Genomic DNA, 13,012 nt, shown 5'->3' on the forward strand with positions numbered 1-13,012 from the left:
ACCAGTTTCTTTTACTACCGGTTCACTCGAACCAGGCTGAACCGGTAGAATGCCATCCGTGCTCTAAATAGCCAACTGTCAGAATTGAACCCTTAATCCTGTCCAAGCTATTTTTTTTCCAGACCTAGTCGCAAAGCCCATCTAAATCAAGTTAAAACATTTTGTTGTAACATAAATAAATCTTAACATTTCCAGGTCTGTGCATTTTTAGACAGAATGAAGGAAACAAATATTGGGCCACTTGTCACAACTTTTGATCTTGAATAAAAGTAGAATTATACACCTTTCCTAAGTAAGCTTTGTTATTGATGCATGTCAAAAACTGCTTCCTTAAGTGATTTTTTTTTTTTTAATCTCGGTCGTATTTCTTTTTGTGCTTCCTGCTCTTCAGTTCTTCACAACCCATGTCCTGCCACCCCGGAATGTATCTTGGTAGCCACATATCAATAAATCTCTCACTTTTGATGCGTTTTCTGGAACAGACTCACTCCAATTAGCTAAAGTCTGTGGGTCTTCAAATCTTACCCTAGTGAATATAATTTAGCTTGGTTTTTTTTTTAATTAAGGGAAATTAATAGAGGGTACTTGGTTTCAAATCTCTTCACTGATTAGAGGAAGCTAAAAATAAAAAAAACAGACCCAAGTTCTTCTTTTTAGTCTTATGTGGGCTGCCAATTTATTTTAGAGGCACCCAGACTTTCAATTTCAACAGCTGTTTAAAAGGCAGTAGCCATTTGTACATTTTTTTCAGTGCAACATCCTTTCCTGTCATTACTTGTTGTTGAGCTTACCAGAAGCAGAAGAAATCACAGATTTTTCCATGGTTTGAAAGATAGGTCCCAAGCTAGTATGAAAAATAAGACAAAGAACAGAGTAACAGAGTTGGAAGGGACCTTGGAGGTCCTCTAGTCTAACCCCCCGCTCAAGCAGGAGATCCTAGACCATTTCAGACAAATGGTTGTCCAATCTCTTCTTAAAAGTGTCCAGTGTTGGAGCATAATTCGCAACTTCTCGAGGCAAGCTGTCCCACTGATTAATTTGTTCTAACTGTCAGGAAATTTCTCCTTAATTCTAAGTTGCTTCTCTCCTTGATTAGTTTCCACCCATAGCTTCTTGTCCTCCCCTCAGGTGCTTTGGAGAGTAGCTTGACTCCCTCTTCTTTGGGGCAGCCCCTGAGATATTGGAAGACTGCTATCATGTCATCCTTAGTCCTTCTTTTCACTAGACTAGACTTACCCAATTCCTGCAACCATTCTTCATGTTTTTAGTCTCCAGTCCCCTAATCATCTTGGTTGCTCTTCTCTGCACTCTTTCCATCTTTTTTTATGATGTGGTGGGTGACCAAAACTGGACACAATATTCCAGGTGTGGTCTTAAAAATAAAATAAGAGGGTAAAACAAGAGGGAGTTGAATTAGCTGGCCGGATACACTGCAAATTAAAGTGTTGTGTAGATGTTGCCTTCAATGGAATAGAATAGAATTCTTTATTGGCCATGTGTGATTGGACACACAAGGAATTTGTCTTGGTGCAAATGCACTCAGTGTATATAAAAGAAAAGATACATTTGTCAAGAGTCAAAAATCATCAGGTACAACACTTAATGATAGTCATAGGATACAATAAGCAATCAAATCATACTAGGAAACAGTCCATATAAATTGTAAGGATACAAGCGACAAAGTTACAGTCATATAATTACAAGTCGTAGAGGATGGGCGATAAGGAGGGATGAGAAGATTAATAGTAATAGTAATGCAGACTATCAATAAAGCCCTTTGGGAAAAATATCTCTGCAACTTGGGATATGTTTGCTAAGAAAATGCCTTTCTCCTTTAAGGAACGGAGAATGAATTTTCTTTGCAATGAATTTACACACATTGTAGAAAGGACTCTTAAGAACAGGTGGGAAATGTGTTTTTTTTAAAAAACATAGGAGACATACTTGAAGCAAAGGTCGGTAGTTTGGCTACTCTTTGCCAAAAGCCAGTTTTCCTAGTAATTACTTGTATGTAAATCTGTTTAATGGTCTGATGAAACCTTGCCTCCACCTGAGTTAAAATTAGCTACTGTGGTTTGAAAACCAGGGTTGGGGCTTCATTGGAAACCAACATCTGCTTGAATGACTCGCCTTGAACATCTCGTGCGCTTCCACCTTCGTTTGCACTGATTAAATTCTTGACATCTTTCATGGCTCACGAGGCCTGTCACTTGTCATAATCTGACAGTTATCCTCTGGAGGAGACAAGATAATGGGGTTTAGGGTGACAGCTGCTAATTGAACATCAGACAAAATTGGAAGGAGCGGTTTGGCTCGGCTTGCCAGCGCTGACAGGGGTGGCCAGAAATACTTCATTAACCACCTCGTAGCTGGTGAAAAGGGCGATATAGATTCCCACTCAGCCGCTGCTGATCTCGTGAGCGGGATGAAGCAAGGATCCCTCGAACACGAGCTCGGGAATGATTAAGGAATGGAGTCTTTTGCATGGGGCGAAAAGGTGGGGGGAAAGGAGCTAAAAGATAGTTTGGAGACACAGAAGCAGTAAATAAGCCACTCCTCAAATGCAGCAGCTGCTAGAATTCCTAAGTTGCAGCTTCCCAAACTTCCTATGATAGATAGATAGATAGATAGATAGATAGATAGATAGATAGATAGAGAAAGAAAGAACAGGGAGAGAGAGAAAGATACAGGTAGAAAGGTAGATAGGGAGAGAGATGATAGAAAGATAGAAAGACAGATAGATAGAAAGACAGATAGAGATAGATAAAGAAAGATAGATTAGATAGATATAGATAAAAAGATAGATAGATAGATAGATAGATAGATAGATAGATAGATAGATAGATAGATAGAGAAAGAAAGAACAGGGAGAGAGAGAAAGATACAGGTAGAAAGGTAGATAGGGAGAGAGATGATAGAAAGGTAGATAGATAGAAAGACAGATAGAAATAGATAAAGAAAGATAGATTAGATAGATATAGATATAGATAAAAAGATAGATAGATACAGAAAGAAAAAGAAAGATAGATAGATAGATAAATAGATAGAAAGAAAGAAATAGGTAGGTAGGTAGGTAGATACAGATAGGTAGATACATGGATGGATAGATAGATAGATATAAAATATCATAAGTTCTTAGATGTTTGTGAACTTGCCTAATTGGTTAGATTTAGGCCCCCTGACTGACTGAAGGGGAGGTGCAGATAATTTGTTTCCTCCTGGATTTTGAACATGGGGTCCAAGCTTGAAAAAAAGAGAGATGAGATGCTCCATGCAGAAACCACACAGAGAACGACTGGAAAACGACTGTACAACCATTTGGTTGGGATGCTCTAAGGCTCCTGCCTTGAGGAGGGGGTTGGATAGAAGACCTCCAAGGTTCCGTCCAGCCCTACAATTTTATGACTTCTAATACTGCAGGTTGCAGGCCATGCATCTCAATAAATAACCAGAAGTTTAAGCGATAACCCATTGGGTTCAGTTAGATGTTTTACTCAGTGGAGCTGAAGGTTATCTGGCGATGGCTTTTGCCTTTTAGTTAACAAGCTACCCAGATGGCATTTCTAATCATTCTTTCTCCTCCGTTTACTTCCAGTTGTCCCGTCATAACAAAGTATTACAACACATACTGAAACCTGGGGCAGATCCAGAAGAAGGAGATGAAGCTTTGAAGTATTACGCCAACCACACTGCCCAAATTGAGGTAAAAGCTTGCTCACTGAACTGAAAATATTTATAGGCTTTGATGTTACATTCTGTCCTATAGAGTTCTCCTTCTGCTGATCCATACTTGAACTACGAGATTTGTTGAAATAACAGAAAGAGTTCTTGATGGAATCTTTTTTCTGTTGCTTGGTAAGGTGACATTGTCACCAGGAATGAGCAGGTAGCCAACTGTGGGATACACCAAAGATATCTACATGAGGTTTCCTACCAAATTTTACTCAAGGAGTGGCTCAGGACTATTTGGTTACCAATTCGATCATAAATAATATTTATTCCCTAAACATTTGGAAAGGTAAACGTTTCCTAAATCTTAATGTTATACTGCTTCACGGTATCACAATGTTCAGCTATTCGTGAAGAGGTACAATTCTGAAATTAGCCAGGATTGTATATTCGGAAAGTAGATAGATAGATAGATAGATAGATAGATAGATAGATAGATAGATAGATAGATAGATAGAGAGAGAAAGAGAGAGAAAGAAAGAAAGAAAGAAAGAAAGAAAGAAAGAAAGAAAGAAAGAAAGAAAGAAAGAAAGAAAGAAAGAAAGAAAGAAAGAAAGAAAGAAAGAATAGATAGATTGATTTTCCTTTTCTTAAGAATCTTTTATATCTGTCTGGGACATATATAAATTCTCCCAAATGTATATTATTAACCGAAATTGAACCTTTGCCAACTTCATGTTGAACACTTAAGAGGCGATAATCTACTGTTACCCCAATACCTCATCCCTCAAAATTAAGATTTTCCGGTTCCTGTGTGTGTGTCTCCAAGTGAGTTATGTGTCTTTGCAGATTGTCCGTCACGACAGAACCATGGAGCAAATAGTATTTCCCGTGCCAAACGTTTGTGAATTCCTCACTCATGAATCAAAATGCCGGGTGTTCAATACCACAGAAAGAGATGAGCAAGGGAGCAAAGTCAACGACTTTTTTCAACAGACCGAGGATCTGTATAATGAAATGAAGTGGCAGAGGAAAATTAGGAGTGAGTATGGGATTTGTAAGGATTTTTCTGCTTGAAGGTTACTCGGAAGAGATCTAAAAGTCAAGTCTAATCTAACTTTGGGGAAAGTTCTGTTGTAAAGTCCTGCTTTGTCCATGTATTGACCATAAAAAAACAAGATAGAACATAAAATAATAGAGTTGTAAGGGACCTTGCAGGGACCTGATGGAGCAGTTGGGTTGCTATGATCAAAAGCACATTCCACGCATATCTTTCTCTAGATTGTATCCTAGGTTACCAGAGCCAGCCAGAGAGAGGTGTGTTTTTCTACAGCCTGCAAAAGTGCTCCATTAGAGAATTTGATTTATGATACACCCTGGGAGGAGGTGGGGAAACAGGGTCATAGGTGGGCAGTAAATTATGTACGGCAGAGCCGGCTGCAGTTGGGAAAAGTAGTGCCGACATGTTGCTCCTAATAAATAATTGGATTTCTTTTGAAACTTGGCTCAAGGCTCAAGAATTAATTAGGGCATCCATCGGAACCTTGACATAAATGTTTGTCCAGCCTCTTTTTGAAAGTCTCCAACAAGGGAGCACCCACAACAACTGGAGCAACCATTTTCCTTGAGATGAACGATAATTGTTCGTCCTTTCCTTCCTAGATAATCCGGCATTATTTTGGTTCTCTCGACAAATTTCTCTCTGGGGAAGCATATCTTTCAATCTGGCTGTTTTCATCAATCTAGCGGTTGCCCTTTTCTACCCGTTTGGAGATGATGGTGATGAAGGTACGTTGCTTGGGTTATGAACGTTGCAAAACTCACGCTTTTCCTTTGCTAGTGATAGTAAAAAAAAAAATCCCAAAATGTATGGGAGAAGAAATGACCGGGCCATTCCTTTCATGCAGCCTCCACCTAAAATTTTTGTGTTAAATTTATGTTTTAACGACAAAGAAATAAAGGGAGACAAATAAAATAAGTAGATAGATCTGTTTATATATCTCTAAATATACATATATAAAATGTATATCTATTTTAAAAAATCAATAGATCTAGAATCCCATAATAAGTTTTTTTTTAAACAAGTTGGCCAGAATCCATCCATTTCTCTTAGAAGAAGGCGTCGCAGAACATGGAGATGGAGTCCAAAGAGGAATCAACCTGCAATCCCTACATCGTCACAAATAAAATAAGTCCAAGCCCCTTTGAATTCCATTGACTCCTATCTAACTCCAAGCAGGAGCAATCTGTTATTTGAGAAGATTCCCGTGCATGAGCTTTTAGCAATAAATCAGTTTAATTGGACTTTCCTGAGTGGACCTAACATTTCGTGCCTGACACTTTCCATGTCTTTAGGAAATTTTCTCCTAAGGTATACAAATTCATCTCTTTGCTGCGTATTTTTGTCATTTTTATATAACCTGCTATCTTCAATCCCTCCTTTTTCCCTGTCAAACACATCTCCCTTTTCTTTTGATATATTCTTTTTCGCATCCGTGTTTCTCAGTACACAATACAATCTTCACGGCAAATCATTCAGATTCTCAACCAGGTACGGGATCACCAGAATGCAAATCTACCTGTCGGCCCACGTACCCAACTAGCACACTTCTCACATCACTGCAAACATTCTTTAATGTATTTTTCATTCGTAGTGTATTTCTTGCCTTCAGCAACCCAATTTCAACCCTGGGTAAAATATTCCATAATTCAAGCCTATTCCCTTTAAGATACACCTTGTCTAAACCTGGATTTCCCAACCTTGGCAACATTAAGTCATGTGGACTTCAATTCCCAGAATCCCATGCTGGCTGGGGAATTCTGGGAGTTGAAGTCCTCAAGTCCTTAATCAGAGGAGCTGACTGGCCAGGCCATAAGTGGTGATGACGTAACTTTGGTTTGGTGCCACCATTTTAAATATATCCTGGTTGCCAGGCACCCAAATTTTGATCATGTGACTGTGGAAATGCTGCAATGGTTGTAAGTAAGAGGACCGGTCATAAGTCACTTTTTTCAGTGCCCTTCTAACTTTGAACAATTGCTAAATAAATGGTTGTAAGCAGGGGTTGGCTGCTACCGGTTTGCACCGTTTCGAGCGAACCGGATGTTAATTTTATATCTGGTTCACCAAACCGGTAGTTGCAATGACAGGCTGGCCCCGCCCACTCCACCTCTCCCCTCCCAGGAGTCTCCACACGGTCCATATGGTTGCCAGGTAAGTGCGGGGCCTGTGCAGAGGCTTGGGGAGGGCAAAAAATGGGCCTTTTGGAAGTTCCGGAATGAAACTGGGCCATTTCCGGCCTCCAGAGGGCCTCCAGAGCCCAGGGACGCCTTTTTCGCCCTCCTCGAGGCTCGAGGAAAGCCTCTGGAGCCCAGGGAGTGCAAAAACTCCCCGCCCGCCATAGTGCAGGAGGCTGACTAGGCCACGCCCAACCGGTTGCTAAATTTTTTGAAGCCCACCCCTGCTTGTAAGTTAAGGACTCACCTGTAAGGCTTTTTACTTAAGAGTTCACCAAACCAACCACAGCTAAAAACTGAATGATTCCCTTTTCCCTCTCTCTATTCTCTCTATTGGAAGTCCTTCAATTCTATTTAGTGACATCGATAGCTTTGCTATAAAATGAAATGGTTCAACGTCCCTTTTTTTTTCTGCCTTGTAGAAGGTGGGAAAAATGTTGATTGGATCCTGACTGATTTAATTCAGGGACCTAGTTCTGATATTGTGGTGCGGTGGCCTAGAGGTGGAGCTCTCGCCTCACAATCAGGTGTCTGTGAGTTCGATCCCAGGTGGAGGTGGATATTTGTCTCTCTGGGCACAATGAGAATGTATCTGCTGAACAAAACTCCACATCGGCAACAGGAAAGGCATCCGGCCAGTAAAAACTCAGCTCCATTCATTTGCCCAGACTCCATCGGGCAAGGGATTATGGATTCATTAAAAGAAGAAGATAATGATGATGATCTAGTTCTTATATTCCAAAATATGATGTGTCTTCTTCCATCTAGGCACGCTTTCTCCATTATTTTCCATTCTCCTCTGGATCGCTGTGGCCGTTTGTACCTCTCTGCTTTTCTTTTTCCCAAAACCGGTTGGAATCCGCCCATTTTTGGTCTCTGTTATGCTCAGGTCTATATATACGATTGGTCTCGGGCCCACGCTGATCCTTCTGGGTGCCGCTAATGTAAGTATTTAAAAAATTATCCCGCGATTCATATATATATCTATATAATCAATTATCTCTTGTTCCGTATTGATTTAGCGCAGTGGGAAAATTGAACCAGCCGCTGAGGCAAATAATCTGTGTGTGTCTGAAGCCTCATTAATTCCAGTTTAAGTCAAGTGAAGGGCAGATATGTTTGCATGATAAAGACATATCAAAGTTGACTTTCCTTTCAAAATTCCACCTCTTCGCTCTGCCTGCAAACTATCCCCATATACAGGTTGTAAGTGGTACACTTTCCACTTATCTGGGTTGATATTATGGCTGCACGTAGTCCTTGGCTTACAACGATTCTTTTAGTGACTGTTCAATGTTACAGTGGCACTGGAGAAAGGACCATTTTTCACAGTTACAACCTTTGTAGCATATCTGTCTGTCTGTCTGTCTATCTATCTATCTACTTATCCATCCATCCATATCAATCTATCAATCTATCAATTTATCTATCATTTATCTACCCATATCTATCTATCTATCTATCTATCTATCTATCTATCTATCTATCTATCTATCTATCTATCTATCTCTATTAAATTTCCACACTGCCCATCTCATAACCTAACTAACTTTGTTATTCACAAAGTATTCCGGTACTATGTCACATTAATCAAAAATATAACCTGGGCCTCTTTGTTTCTATTGGCCCCGCCTATGTATAGGTGCTTTCATTTGATAGAGTCACATTTTGTTTAGAAATTGTTAGTACCTATCTGGAACACAGGTTCACTGGAGATAAAGGCAAACAATAGGGGTAGCATTGTAGATCTTGAGAGGTACTGTCTCCATTGCTTCTCTCCACCTTTGTAATAAAATTGTATTTTTTGGGGCAGCTTTGTAACAAAATTGTATTTTTGGTGAGCTTCGTCGGCAATCGTGGGACCTTCACCCGTGGCTACCGAGCTGTCATCATGGATATGGCTTTTCTCTACCACGTGGCTTATGTTCTGGTCTGTATGTTGGGCCTCTGCGTGCATGAATTTTTTTACAGCTTCTTGGTGAGTATACTTGTTTTCTATTTCTTGTCGAAGAAGAGCATGGTTTCTTTGCTTTTGCTTTAAAATTCTGCCATGCATATGGGGTGGAACCAGAATTCCCGTTGATAGACAAGGCATGTCAGCATTCCAGAAAAACTCCATTCCAACAAATTACTCTGAGACAGACATCTTCTCAAAAGTTCTGTTTTAATTGGATGGTAAACTGGCACACCTGGGGAATCCCGAATCTGAAAGTTCCGACTTTCCTTGCAATAAGTAAAAAAAACTACAAATCCACCCCCTGCACCCATCATTGCATCACATGCCCCAATCGCCATCCATCCCAGCTTGAGACATCCGCTCACCCAGGTGCAGAAATAACATGACCTTGACTTAGAAGAAGAATGCTATTATGTCTAACTACCTACACTCCAAGAAATGCCCCCTCTCCCTCTTTCCCAGGCTCAAAATGTGGCAGTGTGGCAGCATCTGGTCTCAATAGGGCTTCCAAAGCTGACAAGGCAGTTGTTAAGCAAAAGGCCTGGTTTGACTCCCTTTTTAGCAGGGTTGATAAGCAAATCACGTGGTCATTTGGTCATTAAGTGAATCTGACCGTCTCTCTCCCTTCCCATTGAATTTAAATAAGTGGGAAAGCCACAAAAGGGAACACTGTCGCTGTCATAAATATGAGTCAGTTGCCAAGCGTCTGAATGTTGGTCGGACCATGGGGATATTGCAACCGTCATAAGTGTGGAGATCGGTTGTAAGTCACTTTTTCAGTACCATTATAACTTTCTATGGTCATTAAATAAACCACATCAGAGATTTTGAAGAACAGACTTGACAGTCCTTTGTCTGTAATGGGATATGATCTCCTGCTTGAGCAGGGGGCTGGACTAGAAGACCTCCAAGGTCCCTTCCAACTCTATTATTCTGTTATTCTTCCTTCCTTCCTTCTTTCCATCCTTTTCCTCCCTTCCTTCCTTTTCCTTCCTTCCTTTTCCTTCCTGACTTCCTTCCTTTTCTTCTCTTCCTTCCTTCCTTTCCACATCACTGGAGGTTTTCAAGAGGAGACTGGACAGTCCCTTGTCTAAACTGGTATAGGTTCTCCTGCTAGAGCAGGGGGCTGGACTGGAAGACCTCCAAGGTCCCTTCCAGCTCTATTCTGATTGCTTGGTTGAAGTGTGATATGTCAAGGACCCCCTCTGTAGCTCATCAGCTTCTGCCTCATGAAAAGGATGGGTTTGTGTTAAGATCACGCTTCCTGCTCCATATCTGGCCACCTTCATTAGACAAAGAGCAGGGAAGCTTGGGTTTCTGGCAAGGAAATCGCTGTAATATATTCGCAGGCAGAATTATGGCCTTCATCTTGGTAAGTGTTCAGAGGCTCAACCTCACCGGTATTATCAATAAAGGGCCCTTTATTGGGAATTTGGGTAAAGCTCTTTAAGAAGCTTTGTGGAACTGAAATCTGGCAAATTTTGTAGAATATTTTATGGCATTGAAAATACCATGTTTATGACATAATGCCATACAACTTTTCAATCAATCAATCAGAATAGAACTGGAAGGGACCTTGGAGGTCTTCTAGCCCAACCCCCTGCTCAAGCAGGAGACTCTATGTTCTGACCCAGCTCCCCAAACAAGACAAATCCTCTGAAGTTAACCCAAAGAGTGCTGGCACCTCTGGCAAAAAGTTTCCCTCTCACCACAGGCTAACAAGTCTGTCCGGCCAGAAGATGAATAGTTGTCTGCCACACCTATCCATCTCTGCCCCCTGCCTTTTATCCCCAGAGCTCAGGTGGGGCTTTGCTAGCAGCGTTGGCTCTTCCATCCCAAGGACCGGCCTATAGATTTCCACTGCTCTCCTCTCCTCTGCCTTCTGTGCATTTACACATCAGGCACTGGACCCAGCTATTCTTCCTCTTCCTCATCAGCCACTCCAGACCTGGGGGCTGTTGACTCTCCATCTGAGGGCTGACAGAGCACCTCTCTCGCTCTCCCCCTCCCCTCTCTCTGCCAGCTCCATTCCCTCTTCCCCCTCGGAGTTCTCAGGTTGCCTTGATGCTGACCCTGACTCTCACACCTCCTCCTCCTCCTCTGATTCAGCTGCTGAAGGAGCCAACGGATGACGGGTCACACCAACTATCCCATTTCAGACAAATGAATTTCCAGTCCCTTCTTAAAAATCTCCTGTGTGATTTAAATGCCTGTGGAGATTCCCAGTCATCCAGGCCAGGGTTGTCCCAATGGTGCTTTTTCAGGAGACAACTGGATTTTTCTGGTTTTTCTTTGAAGACGTTTCGCTTCTCATCCAAGAAACTTCTTCAGCTCTGGCTGGATGGTGGGGAATGGAAGGATTTATATTTCTTGCAGTCATCTGGTCATTAGTACTCTTTCTGAGAATCGTTGATGCCACCTGGAGGTTTACCTGTGTCCTCAGGGTCACCTGAGTGGTGCAAATGGGTGTGGAGCCTTCTTGGAACTTCTGAAAGTACTATGTTGTATACTGGAGATTGATGATGTCTTACTCTCTGTTGAGAGAAGGCCGTTCAATTTGGACTTAAATAGCCTCTTCGACCCTCTTTCAAACCAGCTGTCCAAAATGTGGACTTTATTGTCTTCAAAAGAGTGGCCTTTATCTTTCAAAGGCAGATGGACTGCTGAATCTAGTCCTCATGGATTTGTTCTCCTATGTCGAGGGGTTTTCAAACTTGGCAAGTTTAAGACTTTATGGACTTCAGCTCCCAGAATTCCTGACCTAACATGACTGGAGGAGGAATTCTGGGAGTTGGAAGTCCACAAGTCTTAAAAGCTGTCAAGTTTGAAGACTCCTCCTGTCCTATGTTGTGCCTTGCATTTGTGAAGTGGTCTTTTTGTGCATGTGATTTATAAGATGAACCACCTTCCTTCTTGTTTCTTGATTCTCTTCTCCAGTTATTTGACCTGGTGTACCGAGAGGAGACTTTGTTGAATGTCATCAAAAGCGTCACACGGAACGGGAGGTCCATTATTCTGACGGCGGTCCTAGCTCTCATCCTGGTCTATCTCTTCTCCATTGTTGGCTTCTTGTTTCTGAAGGATGACTTCATAATGGACGTGGAAAGGTTGAAAAATAGAACATCCCTTACAGGTACGGTGTCAACTCATAAAATATTTCTATGGTCTTTTTAGAGTTGCCAACAGAAAGGGAGGAGGGAAAGGGGTTTGAAAGAGCAGTGTGGCAGCTTGGAAACCGAAAGTGCATTCCATAAATAGTTTTTCAAAGATAGTAACTAGGTGACTGAAGTTTCTGCCATGCAAAATTCTAACTGGAGAGCATGATTGATGACTCTGGGCTATGGACATGTCCCATTGGAGAATATGAATGATGATACACCCAGGAGGTAGGGAGAAAACCAGGGTCAAGGGTGACAATAAATGATGTGCTTCAGAGTTGGCTACACCCAGGCAGTGCCAGACATGTTAACTCCCAATAAATCCTTTTGAAGTTTTGGAAGTTTGGCTTGAGACTCATGATTTAAATGAGGTGACTGCCGGAATCCTGACATACAGCTCCTAGCACATGGGTGTCAAACTTAAGGCCCATGGGGCTGGCCTGGAAACAGCAATGGAATTGTTACCTGTTCTGGCCAAGGCTTATGGAGACACTAACAAACACATGTTAGTCCCCAAACCCTTTTTTCTTTATTTCAACGGCTGTGAAATTTAGTCATTCACAGCCCGTAATGAGTCTCAAACAGTTTGCAAACAGTCTCATGGAAGTCTGCCAAAGTCCTTCAGGATAAGTCTGATAAGCACGCACTTTTATCTTCCTTGAAATGCTGCCAAGGACTGAATGTCCAATATGAGGCCAAAACGGAACACAAATTCAACATCGAGCTTCGGGTTTCAAATCGACCAGTACGAACAACGTTGCTTCCTGCAAAGATTCCTTTCCCTTTGCTCCTCCTTTATGTCTTATGAGAGGGCCAATCACCTCCAACCCTTACTCCTGAGTCGCCCCTTTTGTCTTAATTGTTCTTGCCTTCTGGCAGCTCTGCGCATACGCACACTGGGAACAGGCTCCCTTTTTTCCTCTGCCTCGGTGCTGCCAGATTCTGGAGGCTCCGGAGACAGCACATAATTCCCAGATGGCCTTGGCTCCAT

At 41.8% G+C, this 13,012-nt stretch overlaps 1 protein-coding gene across 7 annotated transcripts in view; it reads left to right on the top strand.

The window, feature by feature from the left end:
* The window catches only part of ITPR2 (inositol 1,4,5-trisphosphate receptor type 2), a 138,157-nt gene that overhangs the window by 110,422 nt on the left and 14,723 nt on the right, over positions 1–13,012 (top strand). For all 7 annotated transcript variants that reach the window (XM_087934350.1, XM_087934352.1, XM_087934356.1 and 4 more), the window contains 6 exons: positions 3,596–3,703; positions 4,519–4,711; positions 5,332–5,457; positions 7,675–7,850; positions 8,720–8,884; positions 11,801–11,996. In XM_087934350.1, the coding sequence (XP_087790476.1) occupies positions 3,596–3,703; positions 4,519–4,711; positions 5,332–5,457; positions 7,675–7,850; positions 8,720–8,884; positions 11,801–11,996 (964 nt within the window). The remainder of the gene's footprint in view (positions 1–3,595; positions 3,704–4,518; positions 4,712–5,331; positions 5,458–7,674; positions 7,851–8,719; positions 8,885–11,800; positions 11,997–13,012) is intronic.

Source organism: Pseudonaja textilis, chromosome 5 (genome assembly GCF_049901715.1).
Source record: "Pseudonaja textilis isolate UNSWEBS1 chromosome 5, rPseTex1.2, whole genome shotgun sequence".
NCBI lineage: Eukaryota > Metazoa > Chordata > Lepidosauria > Squamata > Elapidae > Pseudonaja > Pseudonaja textilis.